This window comes from Podarcis gaigeae (genome assembly GCF_964106915.1).
Source record: "Podarcis gaigeae genome assembly, chromosome: 13".
NCBI lineage: Eukaryota > Metazoa > Chordata > Lepidosauria > Squamata > Lacertidae > Podarcis > Podarcis gaigeae.
The window spans coordinates 37,138,972-37,161,514 of NC_139689.1; the positions used below are offsets into that span (position 1 = coordinate 37,138,972).

A 22,543-nucleotide genomic window follows, 5' to 3' on the forward strand; every position below is an offset into this window, starting at 1 on the left:
AATTCTGCTGCCTGTTCACAGAACCATTCCTCCAGGGTACTCCCTATCTCAACTGTAATGTACCCTTCAACACATCTCTTCCTTTCCTCTTAAAAAAAAGAAAAAGCAGGTACAGAAATCTTGAATCTTCTGGTTGTTCCTTTCCATTGGGTGCCTTTGCAAGAGATGGGTCACGTAGAAAAGGTGGCCGCATAATCAATAGCTGGCCGCATAATCAATAGCTTTATATCTTGTTCCAATAAAATTATCTTGATGAGATGAGATGAGGTCTTAATTCTGCCCCCCCACCCCTCGTTCGGACAGTCACTCCAGAAGGCTACCCTGGTCGATGGTATCGAAAGCTGCTGAGAGGTCGAGAAGAATTAGCAGGGACATTTTTCCTTTGTTTCTCTCTCGACAGAGGTCACTGTACAGGGCGACCAAAGCAGTTTCTGGGCCAAAACCCCAGTATCAGTAGTGTGCATGGGTTTTTACAAGGCACGTCACTGCCCCCAAGGTCCTTGCTGTCTAAAAGAGGTGTGCATCAGGGATGCAAAGCAAGGAAGGATGCTGATTCCGGATGGAGTCTCTTGAGCTTTGGGCTCCAGGTGCAAGTGTGACTCATTGTTTCATGCACCATTCGCTGTCCAAGCTTACAACAGCTCTACTCCCACTACTGCACACAGTCCAGTCCTGCACCACTGTGCCCCACCTCCAACCATCTCCTTGATGCTTCTCAAAACCCCTCATTCCTTGACTCCCCACCATTGATTCCACATCCCACATCCCTAGTACATTAAAACAGCCTCTCTTTAGGAAGAAGAATGGGGAGCTTTCCTTGAGAGGGACATGGGTTGCCTACAGATGGAGTTGAATGAAGATCCCATCCCTGGATCTGTTCTGTAAGTTATTATGATGTAGGAGCTGGGAAACCCCAATCAGAAGGGTCTGAGGATAAGGAAGAAGAAGAGCACAGCGTGCAGGAATTATCCCCAGAAGATGCTGCTCTGCCATAAAAGGGGGACACCATCTACAGCAGGGGTCAGCAACCTTTTTCAGCCGTGGGCCGGTCCACCATCCCTCACATCATGTGGTGGGCTGGACTATATTGGGGGGGGGGGATGAATGAATTCCTATGCCACACAAGTAACCCAGAAATGCATTTTAAATAAAAGCACACATTCTACTCATGGAAAAACACAAGGCAGGCCCCACAAATAACTCAGAGATGCGTTTTAAATAAAAGGACACATTCTACTCATGTAAAAACACGCTGATTCCCGGACCGTCCGTGGGCCAGATTGAGAAGGCGATTGGGCCGCATCTGGGCCCCAGGCCTTAGGTTGCCTGCCCCTGATCTACAGCACCTGAAAAAGTCACTCTGTCCTTCTTTTCGGACTTGTATTTCTTCACTCTCTGTGGAGCAGGAAACCCCCTAGCTCTGCCAGAGTCGGTGCCTAAGAGCAGAGCGCAGCTCCTTTAAAGCCTCGGCCCAGTATACCTGAAGGAGTGTCTCCACCCCCATCGTTCAGCCTAGACACAGAGGTCTGACTCTAAGGGCCTTCTGGAGGTTCCCTCACTGCAGGGAACCAGGCACAGGGCCTTCTTGGTAGTGGCGCCTGCCCTGTGGAACACCCTCCCATCTGATGTCAAGGAAATAAACAACTATCTGACCTTTATAAGACATCTGAAGGCAGCCCTGTTTAGGGAAGTTTTTAATCTTTGATGGTTTATTGTGTTTTTAATATTCTATTGGGAGCTGCCCAAAGTGGCTGGGGAGGCCCAGCCAAAATTATTTTTTTTTTTTTTATTATTATTATTATTATTATTATTATTATTATTATTATTATTATTAGCACAGTGGGACACAGCTAGAAACCCCAAGCTGCATGCAGGCCATTTCAACCAGGGATGGAGAACGCTTGGAGGTTGTTGGATTCCAACTTCCATCAGCCCACGCCAGCATAGCCAATGCTCAGAGTTGATGTGAACTGCAGCCCAGAGATGAACCATAGGACCAAGAGTTAGTTAATTTAACCCCCCTGTGGGTTACAACTGCAGCTAGGGTTCTCTGCACACAGAAAAGGAAAGAAACAGAAATACCCACCCAATGAAGAATGGACAAGCAAGCTGATGCAGAATTGGCAAAGTTAATAGCTAAAATAAGAGAACCTAATGAAGAAGGTTTCGTGGAAGAATGTGAGCCCCTTTCAAATTATTTAAAGAATGATTATTACATGATGAACAGAAAGCAGAATCTGAAATATGAGCAACAGAAGGGTTTAAAGATGACAGAAGTTTGGTTAAGGTTTAAGAGATAGAAGACAGCGTGCAGCAGGGGGAGAGGAACAGAAACACCATGGAAAAAGGGGTGGGAAGTAAAAAAAAAAAGGAGAAAAGGGTTTTTATTGTATATTGAAATGTATGTGTGAAATTTTGGGAAACGTAATTTTTAAAAACGGGGGGACGGACCCTGTGGGCTCTCCTGACATGCTGAAGCAACATCCTGGCCAGCTGCATATAGCTGTTGTTGTTGTTGTTTAGTCATTTAGTTGTGTCCGACTCTTCGTGACCCCATGGACCAGAGCACGCCAGGCACTTCTGTCTTCTACTGCCTCCCGCAGTTTGGTCAGACTCATGTTTGTAGCTTCGAGAACACTGTCCAACCATCTTGTCCTCTGTCGTCCCCTTCTCCTTGTGCCCTCCATCTTTCCCAACATCAGGGTCTTTTCCAGGGAGTCTTCTCTTCTCATGAGGTGGCCAAAGTATTGGAGCCTCAGCTTCACGATCTGTCCTTCCAGTGCATAGCTTGGAGCTCTCCATGGTCCTGCTTTCATGCCTAAGCTCTAGGCAGGTGCAGGAATTCAGACCTAAGACTCAAAACTGGCTTGGTTTGAGTCATGTGCACAGCCTGTGCATTGGCAGGTTTGTTCAAAGGGCAAGAGTCCAAGATAAGCCAACAAAAAGCTGGCTTCTTATTTGGATTCAGAAGGCAGATGGGAAAGTCTAGAGACTCAAAGAGGGTATGTGGAGCCAGGGGCAGGTGTGAGGTTGGAGCCCTGCCACAATGAAAGGAACCATGTGAGTATACGCTGTGAGCTGTGTGGCAGGGCCATGGCAAGGACCTGCAGAATGCACAGCAGTGATGGTGGGGTGGAGAGCTTGTTTTGGGGGGGCCAGTACTAGCATGCCCCAGTTCCACCCCACCCCAGCCAGAACAGCTCTGGGAACAGGCTGCATTGGTCTTCTTCCTTGGTTTTCATTGTCTGCAGCCACTGCAATTCTCTTTGCTCCTGATCCTTGTCAGTTAGTTTTGACTGTTTACGTTGCTGCAGGCCGAGGGAAGGAAGAGCTGTGCAAGGACTTGGCACACAAGGGAAACGGTGTGATTTAAGGCAGAAGGCAGCTGCTCTGCCGCACGCAGAACGTTTGTTTCTATTACCATTGATTCGTTGTTCCCTCCTTTGCACTAAAAATCAATTTTTAAGAAGATAAAAATTCATAGTGGCAAGTCACATCTTGCCTTTCAGAGGAGATGGATCCTTTTTCCATTCTAAGCCCTTCGCAGCTGCTGAGAGGCTTAAGAGAGAAGAGAAATTTGGTGCTGGCGATAACAGTGTTAAGATTTGCACAGGTAGCTGAGAGGATCAAGCTCATCTGAAGTGGCTGAACACGCCGCTCCTAAACCTATTTGCTCATACAGGGCCTTTGAGACTCAGATGCAGAATTTGCTGCCTTGCAAAGAACAGGTGGGGAAATTGTGGTCCTCCTGATGTCTTTGGACTCCAACTCCCATCAGCCCCAGCCAGCATAGCCAATGGTCAGGAATGATGGGAGTTGTAGTTCAGCAACATCTGCAGAGCTACGGGTCCCTGATCACTGTTGCATAGGATATAGCAGTGTTTCCCAACCTTGTGCCTCCAGCTGTTTTTGAACTACAACTCCCATCATCCCTGACTAGCAAGACCAGTGGCAAGGGATGATGGGAATTGTAGTCCAAAAACATCTGGAGACACATGGTTGGGAAACACTGGGATATAGCACAGTGTGTGTTACCTCTCTTACGAACAGCTAAGATTATGCTAAACAAATATTTAAAAAGAATATTAAACCACCACAAGGAGTAATTCATTAAACATTAAAAGGAGTAATTCATAAAACAATCAGTGGAATTGAAACAAGCATGAAGCAGCATTAAAGTGAAGTAGGGGGGACTTTCAAAGCCCAAGAAATTAAAAAGCTCTTTAGTAAAGGTGAAGGGACCCCTGACCATTAGGTCCAGTCATGGCCAACTCTGGGGTTGCGGTGCTTAACTCGCTTTATTGGCTGAGGGAGCCGGCATACAGCTTCCAGGTCATGTGGCCAGCATGACTAAGCCGCTTCTGGTGAACCAGAGCAGCACACAGAAACACCGTTTACCTCCCCACCAGAGCAGTACCTATTTATCTACCTGCACTGGTGTGCTTTCGAACTGCTAGGTTGGCAGGAGCAGGGACCGAGCAACGGGAGCTTACCCCGTCGCGGGGATTCGAACCGCTGACCTTCTGATTGGCAAGTCCTAGGCTCAGTGGTTTAACCCACAGCGCCACCCGCGTCCCTTAAAAAGCTCTTTACTTGGTACCAAAGCAACATAAAGGCAAGTCTCCCTAGGGAGACACTACTAAGAACATTTTTTCCCCTGGACTGAACCATCAGTTGATGGGGACGCCTAAAGACGACCCCCTGGTTAAAAGATCTTGGAACAAACTTCGCCAACCCGATCCCCTTCAGACAGTTTGTGGTTTTGCCCCAGTGTGGCAAAGCATGGTTGGTCCTCAACCCAGCAAGCCTCAACCACCATTTAATATTGCCTTGAAGAGAAACAATGGTTTGTACAAACCATAGTTTGTCACATTTTGATGAAATGGCCAATTATAGTTTGTCACAGACTAGACGCAGTAGCTCCTCACCACCACTTCCCCCCTCACTCAAAGGAAGGGGAGGAAGAAGCATGAGAGCTTGAGGTTCATCACAGATTTGTTCTCATAACAGGTCACTATGGTTTGTCATCACACCTGCACAAAGTCCACGGTTTTGCGCATGCTTTCTGTTACTAGCCCAGGCCCACAGACACACACAACTGACCAACCTTTCTTGAAACTGCTTTGAGGGGATCAGCCCTGCCCGGAGATTCGTGTCACCCACACGTTTGGCCTGCCACCATGTCGGGTCGTCTTGGCTCACCACCTCCAAGATGTGCCTTTTCTGAAATGGCAGCCCAGCCTCCTGGCATGGGATTGCTTTATCCTCTTTTGGGTTGTAGGAGAAGAGGGCTCTCATGAACACCTGGGAAGGAAGGAACATTACATCCAGAGCTACAGGAGAAAAGCTGCAAATTTTTGTATCGTCCATAGGATATAACACTCTCCAATTATTAAAAAAACAAAATGAAATAAACATCAATGGTTCTCAAAATGCCTGGCCAGAGAGGGAGAACGTATATTAGCTGGCCCTCCCCAAAAAAAATTCACAACACCCATTCACAACATGCAAATTTGTGGGGCCATTTCCGTTATTAAAAATATTTTACATGAATAATGTTGCCTTTGGGGTGGGCCTAAAGCAGTTAAAGTGGTTTTAGAGAAAACACTTACCACGGGGGAGGGATGGTGACTTGTATAATAATAATCATCATTCTCATTATCATTCATTTATACCCTGCCCATCTGGCTGGGCCTCCCCAGCCACTCTGGGCGGCTCTCAACAAAATATTAAAAACATGATAAAACATCAAACTTTAAAAACTTCCCTAAACAGGGCTGCCTTCAGATGACTCCTAAAAGTCAGATAGTTGTTTATTTCCTTGACATCTGATGGAAGGGCATTCCACAGGGCGGATGCCACCACCGAGAAGGTCCTCTGCCTGGTTCCCTGTAACCTCACTTCTCACAGTGAGGGAACTGCGAGAAAGCCCTCAGAGCCGGACCTCCGTGTCTGGGCTGAACGATGGGGGTGGAGACGTTCCTTCACTTTCATTCCCTGCCTCTCTTTCCTATCAAGAATGGTAGGTGTATAGGCCTCACCATGCTGAACTACAATTCCCAGCATCCCCTGACCTTTGGCCATTCTGGCTGGGGGCTGATGGGACCTGGAGTCCACCAACACTAGGAAGGTTCCATATTGCTGTGTGACTTTTTTTAAGGAAAAAATGTGTTTGTTATGGTGGCGGCAGTTTTTCTTATATTGTTTCCCCCCCCCCAAAAAAAAACACCTTGCAATCTAGAAAAACCAGACAATTTAATGCTAGTGCCGTTCTAGGAATATTCTGGGGGTGGACATTGGGTGGACAGGGAGCTGTTAAGAAGAAGTTGAAGCAATATCTTTAAAACAGTCAAAGAAAAAACGGAATCTGCTACTGCTAGGGGGCAGGCTCACACAAGCCACAGCAACACCGCTGTCTCCCAACACCTATGGTCAGAAGAATGTCTGAACAGGCCCAGAGTGTCCTCGTATGTTGGCAAACTCCCTTACCTTGCTTTCCTTCAGGCGATCTTCTTCCTTGACAGCCGGGATTATTTTCAGCGTTATCGACCCCTGGGACTGCGCCTAAGAGAAAATAAGTCTGCGTTGTCATTTCTGTGGAAAACCAGACGACGTCTGCAAACACTGCTTGGGTCACTTTGACGCTCGATAGGGACACTGAAAATTGGCATACAGAGAGGCGGGCTGTTGGCCCACCTTGTGAAGTCTTATCGACACAGACCAGTATCGTCTCTCAAAGGTTTCAGCAACGAACCATTCCCAATTCTTCCCGGAGATGTCAGTGGCTGAACCTGGGACCTTCAACCTACAAAATGTGCGTTCTGCCGTTGCGTGATAGCTGTTCCCTGAAAGCAACGCATTCCTGCGTTTCACGTTTCTAGATCTCGGTAGATGAGTCAGGGGTGTATATGACTCATCAGCAAAAGGCAAAAGATTTGTGCAAGAGCTGAATGCTGAGGTGTCAAAGTATAGTGTTGTCCCCAGCGCAGGTCCTATTCAGAGAAGACCCACTGCAATTAGTGGATCCAAGTCACCCAGGCCAATTTACTGCATTGGGTCTACTCTGAGTAAGTCGACCACTGGATGCAACCCACGGCCATCCTTTTTAAGGGAGGGGAAAAGAGGGAAATTAGAAATCAGTATGGCATACTGGGTAGGGTGGTGAACTGTATCAGGGAGTCTTGGGTTCGGATTCCCGACTTTGCCAGGATGTTTTCTCTGGAAGCCTTGGGCTACTGACTCTTAACCCAGCTAGCCTACCTCTCAGGGTTTGGAGAACAAAATGGGATGACATCCTGGATTTCTTTGAGGAAAAGTAATGTGATAGACAGGTTAGGTGGCATTTTCCCTATCATTTCACAGCTTGGAGTGGCGATACTTTGGATTAAAAGCCATGCCAGCAAGTCTTTGACCACTATCCGATTTTATTTCAATGGATTCTCTGCCTGGCCTGCTTTCAAAGCAGATCTCCACCTTTGTTAATATGGTACTTATGATTACATTTGGTTGGGGCTGCTTTGGCTACCCTCTGCCTACCGTGAGACTCAAATGCTGACGTGCGTGTAACCTGCAATTTGGTTCTGTGATTTGCATCCTAACTTTTTTCCCTTTGCAGGAAAAGGCTGCAGCTAATTACTGATTGATTGATTGATTGATTGATTGATACATATCCCACCCATCTGGCTGGGTTTCCCCAGCCACTTTTGGTGGCTCCCAACAGAATATTAAAAACACGATAAAACATCAAACGTTAAAAGCTTCCCGATACAGGGCTGCCTTCAGATGTCTTTGCAAAGTCAGTTGTTTATTTCCTTGACATCTGATGTGAGGGTGTTCCACAGGACGGGTGCCACCACCAAGAAGGCCCTCTGCCTGGTTCCCTGTAACCTCACTTCTTGCAGGGAGGGAACTGCCAGAAGGCCCTCGGAGCTGGACTTCAGTGTCTGGGCTGAATGACGGGGGTGGAGATGCTCCTTCAGGTATACTGGGCACAGGATATGCTTTTGCTTGCAAAAGGTTCTATGGTTCAGTCCTCAACATCTCTAAGTAAGGCTAGAAAAGGCTCCCACCAGAAACCTTGGAAGAGGTACTGCCAGTTAAGTGTGGAGAGTACTGAGCTAGATAGACCGATGATATTAACAGCTTCTTAAGCTCAGAATTTAGTACCAGCTGCAGGAAACAGCACCTTGTCAATCTCCTTTCTTTCTTTCTTTCTTTCTTTCTTTCTTTCTTTCTTTCTCTTTCTTTCTTTCTTTCTTTCTTTCTTTCTTTCTGGTTTTTGTTTGGCACTTCAAGCTATTTTCAAGATGACTAAACTGCAGTGAAGACCAAGAAGAGGGGGACAGAGACCAGATGATTTTTTTTTTGTATATTCGTGGTCAGCTCATTATGGAGGATAAAGCTATCAGTGGCTACTACCAGAGTCAGACCAAGATGTTTAGGAACCTGAAGCAGACCTCAAAATGGTGCCCATCTCCCTGCCAGGGAAAATCTACATCAGGAACAAGAAATAAAGACACTGGGACTTGCTGCCCCTGTTGATCCTGCCACCTGAGGCAATCGCCTCACCTTGCCTAACGGGTGGGCCGGCCCTATCTACTACCCACAATAACAATGTTCTCCTTTCCACCGTCAGAGGCATATGGTCAGTTGCCAGGAATCACAAGAGGGGAGTCTGCATGGGGCTTTGGCTTGATCCAGAAGGCTTCTCTTATGTACTTATGACCCTTCGCAACTAGCAAACGCAAAGGGGAAAACCAATGCACTGAACAATCCAATGTATGTTCAACTGCACCATTTCCACAGGTTACAGAAACCAGCTCGCCTCGACACAGAACGTGGCGTTTTTAGAACAGATAACACATCCCCTTGTCAAACAGTGTTGGAGTTTTCAGGTTCGGCTGTTACATTCTGAACGGCAATAGGTATTTTTCCTGGGTTCTTTTTGTCCCGGTGTTAGGGTGGAGGAGACGGACAGGTTTTTTTGTTTTTATGTGTGGGGTTTTGGTATTAAAATCGCATCTTGCATGCACCATATTCCCAGAGGCTGCTAAAAGCAGACAACTGCCGCGAGGCCTTGAAAAGAGAGGAAACCGCAGGAAGGCCTCTTTGTAACCTGAAACTCTTCAGCAGAGCTTAAACGATTCTTAAGTGCTTGAATGAGGTTCCTGAAAGTTACAGGTTCCCTTTGTTGCGGAACCTGGGGAAGGAAAAGAAAAAGGCACTTTCCCCTCTTGGACTGAAAGAGAGTTCTGAACAGTTTGGCTCCCTTTCCTCACAAGACTCTGAGAACATTAATTGACCCATTCATTCCACTTTGCTGTCTTGTTTCCATGCTAGGTGGTAAAAGATGAAAGGATGTTCCGCTTCCCGTTGTGGCACTTAGCTCATTTCCCAGCTCCTTCAAGTAGCAAGTGTTCAGACAACCTCTTTATGTCACACTGCAAAGCATCGCCTAGATTATTAACAGCACACATTTTTAGGCCATGCTGCATCACAGAATGATAATAGATGTGAGGTGGGGAACCAACTGCATTATTATCAATGCAGAAGTAAATTCTATGGAGCAGCTTTGATGGGCTATCAATCGCTTAGACTAATCAATTTGGGGGGCGGGGAGAAATCAACTGAATGATTAAAGTTAACAAATTAAAATTAATTTGGCAGCATAGTTTTCTTTAAAAACAATGATACAGTCATACTCATGTTACATTTGCTTCATGTTACGTTCTTTCAGGTTACGTCCCGGGGTGACCCGGAAGTACCGGAAAGGATTACTTCCGAGTTTTGCCGCTCGTGCATGCGCAGAAGTGCAAAATGACATCATGCGCATGTGCAGAAGCACCGAATAGCAACCCGCACATGTGCAGATGTGCCGCTGCAGGTTGCACTCTTTTCATGTTGCGATCAGGCCTCCGGAACGGATCCCGTTCATAACCAGAGGTACCAATGTAATTATAATACAGTGGTACCTCGGTTGTCAAACAATCTGTTCCGGAAGACTGTTCGACTTCCGAAACGTTCGACAGCCGAGGCGCAATGAACGGTCGGCAAATTCATTTGAGAAAATTGACCATCATTGCGCCTCGGAAGCCATCCAACATCCAAGGGACGTTCAAAAACAGAAGCATTTACTTCCTCCAGTGTTCAAAAACTGAAATGTTCAACCAAGGAACCACTGTATTTTTACAAAACCCTGGAGATGGGAAGCCCTTTCTTCAGGAGAAAGAAGGCTTTTTCTGCTCTACCTGCTGTGATTTCACCACTGCCAATTGACTTAAAATATATCTTGCTTGCCGATTGTTCTACAATATCATAGAATCATAGAATTGCAGAGTTGGAAGGGACCCTGAGGGTCATCTAGTCCAACTCCCGGCCACGCAGGGATCTCAGTTAAAGCATTTATGACAGATGGCCTTCCAACCTCTGTTTAAAAACCTCCAAGGAAGGAGAGTTCACAACCTCCCAAGGAAAACAGTTCCACTGTCAAACAGCTCTTACTGCCAGAAATTTTTTCCCTGATGTTCTCATACTTTACTGGATAGTTTTGTTGTTTTAATACAGTGGTGCCCCGCAAGACGAACGCCTCGCAAGACGGAAAACCCGCTAGACAAAAGGGTTTTCCGTTTTGGAGGCACTTCGCAAAACAAATTTCCCTATGGGCTTGCTTCGCAAGACGAAATGTCTTGCGAGTTTTTCCGACTTTTTTTCCCTCCCCCCCCTTTTTCTAAGCCGCTAAGCCGCTTATCAGCTGATCCGCTAAGCCGCTAAAAGCCGCTAAGCCGCTAATAGCGCTAATCCGCTAAGGTGTCAATGGGCTTGCTTCGCAAGACGAAAAAACCGCTAGACGAAGAGAATCGTGGAACGGATTCTTTTCGTCTTGCGAGGCACCACTGTACGCTCTTCAGTACTGGGGTGGCATCTCTGAGCCAAGAAGAGGTACATAAATAGATTGTAATAAAAGAAGAGGTAGAACATGATTTTTACGTGCACCACAGAAAATGGTTTAGGTCCCTTGCTCCCATCAGAAAGTGATGTTAGGAGCAGGTTGTACATCAAGACCCTTCTAACCCCTGTATCCAGCAAGTGTTAGAATACAGTGGTACCTCGGGTTCCAGACGCTTCAGGTTACAGACGCTTCAGGTTACAAACTCCACTAACCCAGAAGTAGTACCTCGGGTTACGAACTTTACCTCAGGATGAGAACAGAAATCATGCAGCGGCGGTGTGGCGGCAGCAGGAGGCCCCATTAGCTAAAGTGGTACCTCAGGTTAAGAACAGTTTCAGGTTAAGAACGGACCTCCAGAACAAATTAAGTTCTTAACCCGAGGTACCACTGTATAAGCCAGGCTAAGTTCCTGGTGAGGTGATTGCCTGGGTGAAGGAACGATTAAGAGGAACGAAGGACAGTGGCTCTGTGTGATACAGCAAATGGGTGGGGCTCCTCCTTAAACTCACAGGGAGCCTCTCATTCCAAACTACAGATGGGCAATCCCCCCCCCCCCCATCTACCTCAAGTTGATATAGAAATGAATCTAAGAATTCCTGGAGGGGCAGGGAGGGATGCGTAAAGAATTCTGCTTATTTTCCAAGCCTGTCTGAGATAGAAAAAATTCTAAACTGAGGTGAAGAAGAATTAATTAGGTGGCTCTAAAACAGGCATGGGGATGCGGGTGGCGCTTTGGGTTAAACCACAGAGCCTAGGACCTGCCGATCAGCAGGTCGGCGGTTCGAATCCCAGCGACCGGGTGAGCTCCCATTGTTTGGTCCTTGCTCCTGCCAACCTAGCAGTTCGAAAGCACCTCAAAGTGCAAGTAGATAAATAGGTATCGCTCCGGCGGGAAGGTAAATGGAGTTTCCGTGTGCTGGTCTGGTTCACCAGAAGTGACTTAGTCATGCTGGCCACATGACCCAGAAGCTGTACACCGGCTCCCTCGGCCAGTAAAGCGAGATGAGCACCGCAACCCCAGAGTCGGCCATGACTGGGCCTAAAGGTCAGGGGTCCCTTTACCTTTACCTTTACTCTTTACAAGGGGGAGAAAAAGTGAGATGTTCTGGAGAACATCGTAAGGGTGTTTGATTTCTTCTGTAAGTTACCCGCCCCTTCAAATTGGTATTGTGCAATCTGTGAAAAATAAAGGAGGACCTTCAAATGGGTCATGATTTGCAGGCAGAAGTGTTCGAGGTTCGGCATCTCTGGCTATGATGACTTGAAACCTCCCATAACAGGGCTGGAAAGGAGTGCTATGTGCGAGAGATCTTCTGCTTCTATTCAGAGCAGACCAGGGAAGAGAAACCTTGGGCTTTCCCCATGTCAGATAATAACTGCCGACCGTCCCAGTCACCACAGTAGACAGGGATGAGGGGAGCTGTTCAGCAACATCAGAAGAGCCAAAGGTTCCCCATCCTTGGAAAAGAATCATAGAACTATAGAGTTGGAAGGGACCCTGAGGATCATCTAGTCCAGCCCCCCACAATGCAGCAATACATCTGACCCATACAGGGATGGAACCTGCAGCCTTGGTGTTATCAGCACCACGTTCTAACCAGCTGAGCTATCCAGGATGCGATCAAAGTTATTCCACGACAGGCTTGGAAAATCCCACCTCAAAGCCCTGGACCCCTGACCATTAGGTCCAGTCGTGACCAACTCTGGGGTTGTGGCACTCATCTCGCTTTATTGGCCGAGGGAGCCGGCGTACAGCTTCTGGGTCATGTGGCTAGCATGACTAAACCGTTTTTGGCGAACCAGAGCAGTGCACAGAAACACCATTTACCTTCCCGCTGGAGCGGTACCTATTTATCTACTTGCACTTTGACGTGCTTTTGAACTGCTAGATTGGCAGGAGCAGGGACCGAGCAACGGGAGCTCACCCCGTTGCGGGGATTCGAACCGCCGACCTTCTGAACGGCAAATCCTAGGCTCTGTGGTTTAACCCACAGTGCCACCCGCGTCCCCTTGTAAAGAGTACTTCCTGCTCCCCCCCCCCCAGTTCTCTTATTTAAAGAAGAGGGAGAAAAAGACAACACTGATGATTCAGGTGTCCTTGGCTACTCCACCATCTCCCAAGGCCAACTTTTGTAGTTCTTGCTTGGTTTCAGAAAGAGGCATTTGTGATTTCGGTGGTAATTACAGCAGCAGCATCAAGGATCGCATTCGGGTTGCTTTTTCGGTTCCCTTGCGTAGGAGTCGCCAGGCACGTCATCTCCTCCTTGGCACAGAAGAAGTGTGCCTTGTGACGGCATAATTAATGCTGTGCCAACGCTGGCAAATTAAGTGGCTCTGTGCGCCGCCAGAATGACAGGAGAGTCACGTTCCCCGATTAGCAGGCTCCTCTTCTGGAGGGGAGAGTGGAGGGTGCCGAGCTCCAGCAAATGAAACACTGGGAGCCCTCTTTAAGTTTGCCATCGCCACTTTGAAGCTGTGCCTGCCCAACACCTGATGCCACGTACAATGTCAGATGTAGGGCAAGGGGGTGTGGCTTTCCCCCAAAAGTCTTGAAAGCCATTTGGCCCAGAGGTTCCCCACCCCTGTCTATGAGAGAGAGAGATGGCAGGGAGAGAAAACAACTCTTTTAATATGGGTCTTGCCCCCTGCAGTTTTTACAAGTTCTTGTATTGCTAATAATTAGATGATCACGTATTTTTAATAATTAAATCATAATTAATTCATCACATAAATACATATATATATACATATACATATGTACATATATGCATATACATATCTATATATCTATATATCTATATATACACACACACACATATACATATACACAGAGAGAGAGCGGTACCTCGGGTTAAGAACTTAATTCGTTCTGGAGGTCCGTTCTTAACATGAAACTGTTCTTAACCTGAAGCACCACTTTAGCTAGTGGGGCCTCTCACTGCCACCGCACAATTTCTGTTCTCATCCTGAAGCAAAGTTCTTAACCCGAGGTACTATTTCTGGGTTAGCGGAGTCTGTAACCTGAAGTGTCTGTAACCCGAGGTACCACTGTATATATATATACATACATACATACGTTGTGTGTGTATAGCCCTAAAATTAAATCATTCTGTTTGATTAGCAACTATTGTTATCTTTGTAAAAATTCCACAGCCCCAAATACCAGTACAGTTGCGTCTGCACACGCGCGGGTTGTGATTTGGTGCTTCTGCGCATGCGCAAAGCATGATTTAGTGCTTCTGCGCATGCGTGAGCACTGAAACCCAGAAGTAACCTGTTCCAGTACTTCCAGGTTCAAACCCAAAAACGTGGAACCCGAAGTGTCTGTAACGCGATGTAGGACTACCTTTCAAAGACTGTTAAACCAATTCAGTGATTAATTGCACAGTCCAATTTGTGTCCATTCAGAATCATGTCCCACTGAGGACCTACAGTACAGGCCAAACCGTATCTACACAGAAGAGCACCCTACTGAATTGAACAGGGCTTACTCCCAGGTAAATGTGGGGTGAGGATTGCAGCCTTCCTCCCTTAGGCTGCTATCCAGTATGTGTACGCACACACTTACCCAGGAGTAAGTTGCCTTGAGCTATGTGGGACTTGCATGCATAAGATTGAGCTGTAAACACTGGAGCCCTGATAAAATAGAAAATTAAGCATGGAAAACAAACCAAAATCTGACTAATTTCTTCCGGTCGTTTGTGAAGCACAGCAACCCCGTTGACTTCCCGCAGCTCGTCTCCAACGTGAACAAGACCTAAAAGGCAGAGGAGGAGAAATATTAAAAAGGGGTTCCTTTCCAGGATAGAAAAAATTGCATTCATTCCTTGCAAAAATATCCAACAGCCTGTGCGCAGAATGAGCAGAATAGAAAAACAAAACAAAACCTTCCATGTTCCATTAAATTCCATTAAAGGCACAACTTTATGTGTTTTCTGCTCAGCTATGAAACTCAATCGGTGACTTCAGGCCAAACTCTAGACAGGATTGGACAATAAACCATGGTTTATGAAGCCAGGAATGAGCAGTGGGGCAGAGAACTCCCCATCTCCTGGCTTCTTTTTCTGCTTTGTTAAGCTTCCCCAGCTCAGACGTAATGGAGAACCTCTGACTTAATACCTGCCAGGCCCTTCAGGTTGTGACGTGATGTTGGGCTTCAGCCTCCATCGCTCCCATTGGCCACGCTGGCTGGGGCTGATGGGAGATGGAGTCCAACAAGCTTTCAAAGGTGCTACAGATCTGGAGGGCTTGTTGTATAGGGTTGATACTGTCTTCCAGACCAGATGATTGCAGGGAGGGAAATGTAAATAAACCACTGTCCCAATGAGAGGAAGCAAAAAAGCCTCCTCAAATGCAGATGTTAGCATTACGGCATCGTATCATGACCTTTCAGAACAAATATGCAAGCCCAACAATTTCCACCAGGCAAGGAGAAGACTGTGCAAAGTACGGGAGAATAACATCTCCCTTAATCCACTGCAACCCATCGCACCGTTAGCCAACGCTGCAGATGACAGCAAAAGTTGCAAGGTTTTTAGCTAGTCCAATCAGAATAAGGTCCACTCTTTGACTGCTGATTCAGGACCCTAAACTGTGTTTTATACAATTGACTTTTTATTTTGTTCTGTGTATATCACAATGTTCTTTTGTTGCTATGGCCAATGGCAGACGCAAATAAAGTTTCATTCAAATTCAATTCACACCGTTAGCAAGCTCCAGGGAAGAGCATATTTGGGGGCTGTGGGGGGAAGAGGGTAATTTTCCAAGCTTGCTTTTTCTTAACCTTGGGTCTCTAGATACTGTTGGACTACAACTCTCATCATTCCTAGCCAGCATGGCCAGTGGTGAGGGATGATGGAAGTTGTAGTTCAAGAACATCTGGTGCCCCCAGGGTGAGAAAGGCTGTTTGAAGCTTCCAGATTGGCTGAATAGCTGTGGGTGGGGTGGAACCTTGAGCCAATCAGAGCACAGCTTGCACTCTCTAACTTCAACACAGGGAAATGGAAATCTAGCTGCTGAAGAGACCTACCGCTACGATCAGCAGCCCCTCCCCTCATGATCCGCGCCACGATCACAGCTCCGGTGTGCTCATCCCGCCTGATCGTCGCGCCCTAGAATGCAAAGAGAGACAGACTAATAGAACCACAGAATTAGCAGAGCTGGAAGGGACAACTAGGGGTCATCTAGCCCAACCCCCGCAATGCAGGAATATTTTGCCCGATGTGGGATTCGAACCCACAACCTTGAGATTCAGAGTCGCATGCTCGACCAACTGAGCTATCCCAGCTGTCAACCGTTGACGCACAGCTCTTGGCTGGCCCACGAGAGCAGCGCTGCTGGATACTCTCAGTGTTCCTTAATGCTTGGCTTTGGAGCGTACAGTGGTAAAAAAAGCTCCCCGTTTTATGCTGGTTAGATTGTTCTAGGATGCTGGACACAGGCAGTCCTGCAGACACCCTGCTGCAAAAATCGGAACGGGCCTTTGACTCCGGACCATTACACTACTGGCCTCTGAAATTTCCATTTACCTGTCCTTTTTTAAAAAAATTATTTATACTTTTCAAATATATACATTTCACTGATTTTACAATCATTTTGACATGTTAAAATTTGACTTCCTTCCCTTCTTTCTGCGGTTCCTTACATTTATTTTTAATATCTTCTGCATATCCAAATTAAATTAACTGACTCATTTATTTATCTTCTTTAAACATATACTCTTACGTAGCTGCAGGTTATTACAATAATCCTGCCAGTGTTTTTATCTGTTTACAAGTTATCTGAAAATATTCAATAAACCATTTCCATTCTTTTATAAAAAAGTTTATCTATATTTTTCATTCTTCCAATAAGTTTTGCCATTTCTGCATATTCCCTAAGTTTTTGTATCCATTCTTTCTTTGCTGGGACTTCTGCTTCTATCCATTTTTGGGCAAAGTAACATTCTTGCCGCTGTAGTTGCATACATGAATAAATTTCTATACAGTCATACCTTGGTTTTCGAACACCTTACCGTAGTTCTCAAACGTTTTGGCTCCCAAACACCGCAAACCTGGAAATGACTGTTCCGGTTTGCGAACTATTTTTGGAAGCCAAACATCCGACGGAGCTTCCGATTGGAGTTTCCTGCTTTGGTTTCTGAAGGTTTTGGAAGTCGGACGGACTTCCGGAACCGATTCCGTTCGACTTCCAAGATACGACTGTACAATTTAGGTAGCTCTATCCCTATAATTCCCAAGAGAATTATAAGGATTTTCCTGTCCTAGTTAAATGTGCTAAATGTGGCAATGCCAGCCAACAGCGAAGACTTTAAAATGAGATTGTGCTGAAGGTCAACTCATATCTTAGCCATGAGAGTGAAATGGAACCTCGCTCTCCAGAAGCAATATCCATGCCCCCATGCCCTGCTAGTGGGGCTTCCTGGAAACATCTGACTGGCCACTGTGGGAAGCTAGATGCTGGCCAGTTCAATTCAGCAAGGTTTTTCTCCTGTTCTTGCAAGCCCTTTCGCTGCCTGTGGCACAGGCCGTGAGAATACATACGCACCAAAGGCTCTTTATTCTTCACCAGGCGAACTATTTTCACAGACTCCTCGTCGAAATCTTCATCAATGTTGTCCGGCAAAGGAGGGAGGACAGGGTCAAAATTCTTCTGGGCAACTGTGTCGTGGACAGCAAGCATGGCCTTGGGGTTGCAAGGGAATGGGAAGAGAGAGGAAAGAGGTGCAGGGTGTAAGGAGATGGGAACGGATTCTTCAAGATTTCCAAGCAGGACACATCAATCAACTAAGGCAGGTGTCAGGGAACTGCCATCGGCTCTGGGCGAGAGGGGAAAAGCCGGATGGATTACACAGAGCCCCCAAAGATCGTGGGAAGCAGCTCCTCCTCAGCGAACGAGAGTAACCACGCCTCCAGTGGAGAGGAGCTTCAAGGCTCGGAGGAAGTGAGGCGGTGTCAGGACACTTTGCCTGGGCAAAGCGGGGAGGAGAGAGGTCCTCTGTTACCCACACCCTCCCTGCTCAGTAGACTTCCGCGCCGAGAGGGGAGGCGCAGATTGGGCGTCAAGAAACTACTCTGCTGGGGAAGGTTTAAGGACCGCGCATTCACAGATTCTGCCAGTGAATGAGCAAGACACGGGAGAGTGGCACTCTGCACAGAGAAAGTTTATTTTGGCATCAAAAGCACGGCTTTACAGCCGAGCAGGGAGGCATTTGCCTACTTGCTCTCGAGCAACCCCTTGGTACCCTAACAGCAGGCATAGGCAAACTCTGCCCTCCAGATGTTTTGGGACTACAACTCCCATCATCCCTAGCTAACAGGACCAGTGACACAATTTAGAACAGGTCAGCCACAGCACTCAGCCACAAAATACCAGCAGCACATTCCCAAACTATCTCCAACACCCAAGCAGCAACACCAAAGTCAAAACAATTCAAACAAGCTTGACAGCCAATCATCTCAGCCTGGATTCCTTTTTAATCTTCTTTATTTGCAAAGCCTAAAAGATAAATCATTTCTATGTAAGAAAGGGGGGGAAAGAGAGCAATCTTTAAAAGACGTTGGGGGGGGGTGAAAATACATGAGGTCGGGCCTTATTGTGTCAATTATCATTCCAGAAAGGGAGTCCAATTTTTGACAAACTGTTGTTTAAAAATCTTCAGAAGTTTAAAACTAATTGGAAATTGGAGCTACAGAAGATAACCTCCAAAATGCAGCTGCAGAACGTTTTTTTTCTGCTGTAAGGATATTAACAATTAGTTCTAAGCAAACTGTTTCAATACATTCATTCAAGGAGCGTAACAGTGACAGCAAATGAAGACCTACTCAGAGTAGACCCACTGAAATCAATAGGCAAGTTACTTAAGTCCACTGATTTTAATGGATCTACTATGGAGTATGACTAACACTGTTGATCACCCAGTACTTTTTGCGATTCCGTTTTCACACATTTAAGTTCACGATGCTAGTCTAATAGCTTTGCTTTACTGTTCACGTTCAGAACACATGTCAACAAACAGCTTTTACAGCAGAACATCTTCGGCAAATATCAATGTGCGTATCTTTTTGTAACAGATACAAAAATACCTATGTGGAATTCAATACCATTAGTACATGACTTTGAAAAAGCTCCCTCGCAGGTCAGATATAATCAAAAGGAAACAAATATTGTTGCCAGCTTTCTAATAACTATGAGCAAGAGCGCCACCCTAGTGGGCCATCCTCAGTAGTGTAAGTCATAGAGGGGGAACCACAACTGGAATGTCCCTGTTCCTTGTTCTTCCCAGCCTTTGAAGTCTGGGGTACCTGAGCTAATAAGGAGAATCTGCACCCTGGGGTATCCTGCTATACACTACTGGGCCTTTGAAGTTTAATATTAGCACTTTGAACTGGGCCCAAATGCAGCCAGTATCAGCTTCCCAATGAGGAAACCTGAAAGATATCCACAGGTTGTATTGTTGGGTATACAAACCTAAGAAATGTAACTTTGAAGGGCAAGCCACTCGCAATCCTGAGCCCTTATCAACAACAGGAGTAGCAGAAAGCTACCCACAGACCCAGTTCAGACATAATGCAAAACCATAGATTGTGCTAAAAAAAGAGCTAAGAATCCACACCAAGCCATAGTTCAGAGACAGGAGTCTGCTTTCCTCCCCTCCCCCATCTACTTAGCATTCAGCTTTGCAAGTTCATCAGTTCATGCCTGTCCTCAGTGCTTTTTTTCCTTGAAAAAAATGTTTAGGGTTACTCTCATTTTTACTTCAGAGCCAGTGTGGTGTAGTGGTTAAGAGCGGTGGACTCATAATCTGGTGAACCGGGTTTGATTCCCTGCTCCTCCACATGCAGCTGCTGGGTGACCTTGGGCTAGTCACACTTCTCTGAAGTCTCTCAGCCCCACTCACCTCACAGAGTGTTTGTTGTGGGGGAGGAAGGGAAAGGAGAATGTGAGCTGCTTTAAGACTCCTTAGGGTAGTGATAAAGCAGAATATCAAATCCAAACTCTTCTTCTTCTACTCAAGAAAACCACCATTTAATAGTTCAAATCGGAGGAAATAAATACAGTAAATCAGGCATAGGCAAACTCAGCCCTCCAGATGTTTTGGGACTACAACTCCCATCATCCCTAGCTAACAGGACCAGTGGTCAGGGATGATGGGAACTTCTGTAACCCGAAGCGTCTGTAACCTGAGGTACCAGTGTAATTTTATTATGTGTACCCTGTCCATCAGACTCGGTTGCCCCAGCGACTCTGGGTGGCTTCCAACATATATAAAAATATAATTAAAACTCGAAACATTTAAAACTTCCCTATACAGGGCTGCCTTCAGATGTCTTCTAAAGGCTGTTCAGTCGTACCTTGGTTGACGAACGCCTTAGCAGTTGAACGTTTTGGTTCCTGAACGCCGCAAACCTGCAAGTGAGTGTTCCGGTTTGCGAACGTTCTTTTGGAAGCTGAACATCCGGCGTGGCTTCCGCGGCTTCCGACTGGCTGCAGGAGCTTCGGAAGCCGCGCCTTGGAAGTCGAACGTTTTGGAAGTCGAACGGACTTCCAGAACGGATTCCATTTGGCTTCCACGGTACCACTATATTGTTATTTTATCTCCTTGGCTCAGGGGGTCACACAACTCCATACCCTCCAACATTTCTCCAATGAAAATAGAGAAGGGATGCGGGTGGTGCTGTGGGTTAAACCACAGAGCCTAGGACTTGCCGATCAGAAGGTAGGCGGTTTGAATTCCCACAATGGGGTGAGCTCCCGTTGCTCGGTCCTTGCTCCTGCCAACCTAGCAGTTTGAAAGCACGTCAAAGTGCAAGTAGATAAATAGGTACCGCTCTGGTGGGAAGGTAAACAGTGTTTCTGTGCGCTGCTCTGGTTTGCCAGAAGTGGTTTAGTCACTGTAGGCCGGCTCCCTCGGCCAAGATGAGCGCCGCAACCCCAGAGTTGTCCGCGACTAGACCTAATGGTCGGGGTCCCTTTACCTTTAAGGAAAAGTGGGACGTTCCGGGATCAACTCAGAAACCAGAACGGCTTCTGTAAATCCGGGACCGTCCCTAGAAAATAGGGACACTTGAGGGTCTGTTAGTGCAGCACACCCACACAAGGACACCCAGGTCATTTTTAGTTCAGTCTCACTACCGCGCCCCCACCCCCTTAAGCATCCGCAACAGATACTGTTGGTGGTATATGAGCAATTCCTTTTGCACAGCACCCTTGGAGAGATAATCTTCCTGGCGCATAAGATCCATGTGTGCGAGCGAGTGTGAAAAAGAACACCCTGCTTCCTTGGCTTTCTCTCTTCATTTCCCCTTTAAATTATCTTCCCCCAGCTTTTCCCGCATGTTTTATTAGATCGGCGATAAATCTAAAGAGAACATAATTTTTGCGCTTGCCTGGTATCATTAAATATTTCATACAATGGATCTGAACTGGCAGCCAGCCATAAAGCTGCAGCAGAGACTTATGGAAGAAGTATTTTTCCACACTTCAAGGGATAGGTTGGCTTCCGAACAACTAAATGCATACCGATGATGGGGAAGGAGGGAACAACCAACTAGGCGGCAGCAATACACAGAGTTATTAGGAACCCTGAATGGTGGTGTTAGAAGGCAATAAGGCTGCTTACACACCATACATTTTAAGTACACGTAAAGCACTCATCCCCAAAGAACTGGAGTTTACCCCTCATAGAGTTACAGTTCCCAGCACCCTTCAACTTCAGTTCCCAGGTTTCTTTGCAAGGGCAAGCAATATTCATTAAATATATAGTGAGTACATGGCCTAAGAAACAGAATCTGAAAACTGAAACCCCATCTGCACTATAAATTTCAAGTAGTCTCTCACAGCTTTAAAGCAGTCATGGCTTCCCCCCCAAGAATTCTGGGAAGTATAGCCTGTCACGGGTGATGAGGGCTTGTTAGGAGACCCCTATTCCTCTCCAAGAGCTACCGTTTTTCAAGGTAATTTAACCAGCAGCCCTTCTGAGGGAACTCTTGGAATTGTAGCTCTGTGAGGGGAACAGAGGTGTCCTAATAAAGGTAAAAGGTAAAGGACCCCTGGATAGTTAAGTCCAGTTAAAGGTGACTATGGAGTTGTGTCGCTCATCTTGCTTTCAGGTTGAGGGAGCTGGTGTTTGTCCACAGACAGCTTTCTGGGTCATGTGGCCAGCAGGACTAAGCCGTTTCTGGCACAACAGAACACTGTGACGGAAACCAGAGCGCATGGAAATGCCATTTACCTAACGCTGTTTTCCTTCCTGTCATAGCAGTACCTATTTATCTACTTGCACTGGCATGCTTTCAAACTGTTAGGTTGGCAGGAGCTGGGACAGAGCAACAGGAGCTCACCCCGTCATAGGGATTCAAACCGCCACCAGCTCCTCATAAATCCTAGCAGCCATAGCAACCTGTACAGTGGTACCTCAGGTTAAGAACTTAATTTGTTCTGGAGGTCCGTTCTTAACCTGAAACTGTTCTTAACCTGAAGCACCACTTTAGCTAATGGGGCCTCCCACTGCCGCCACGCTACCGCTGCGCAATTTCTGTTCTCATCCTGAAGCAAAGTTGTTAACCCGAGATACTATTTCTGGGTTAGCGGAGT

General features: G+C 46.5%; 1 protein-coding gene across 6 annotated transcripts in view; it reads right to left on the minus strand.

Annotated features, from left to right (window-relative positions):
- MPP3 (MAGUK p55 scaffold protein 3) overlaps positions 1–22,543 on the minus strand; it is an 89,001-nt gene that overhangs the window by 43,028 nt on the left and 23,430 nt on the right. For all 6 annotated transcript variants that reach the window (XM_083709445.1, XM_083709448.1, XM_083709447.1 and 3 more), the window contains exons 6-10: positions 17,495–17,632; positions 15,978–16,059; positions 14,620–14,705; positions 6,490–6,564; positions 5,108–5,304 (exon numbers count right to left, since the gene is read on the minus strand). In XM_083709445.1, the coding sequence (XP_083565571.1) occupies positions 5,108–5,304; positions 6,490–6,564; positions 14,620–14,705; positions 15,978–16,059; positions 17,495–17,632 (578 nt within the window). The remainder of the gene's footprint in view (positions 1–5,107; positions 5,305–6,489; positions 6,565–14,619; positions 14,706–15,977; positions 16,060–17,494; positions 17,633–22,543) is intronic.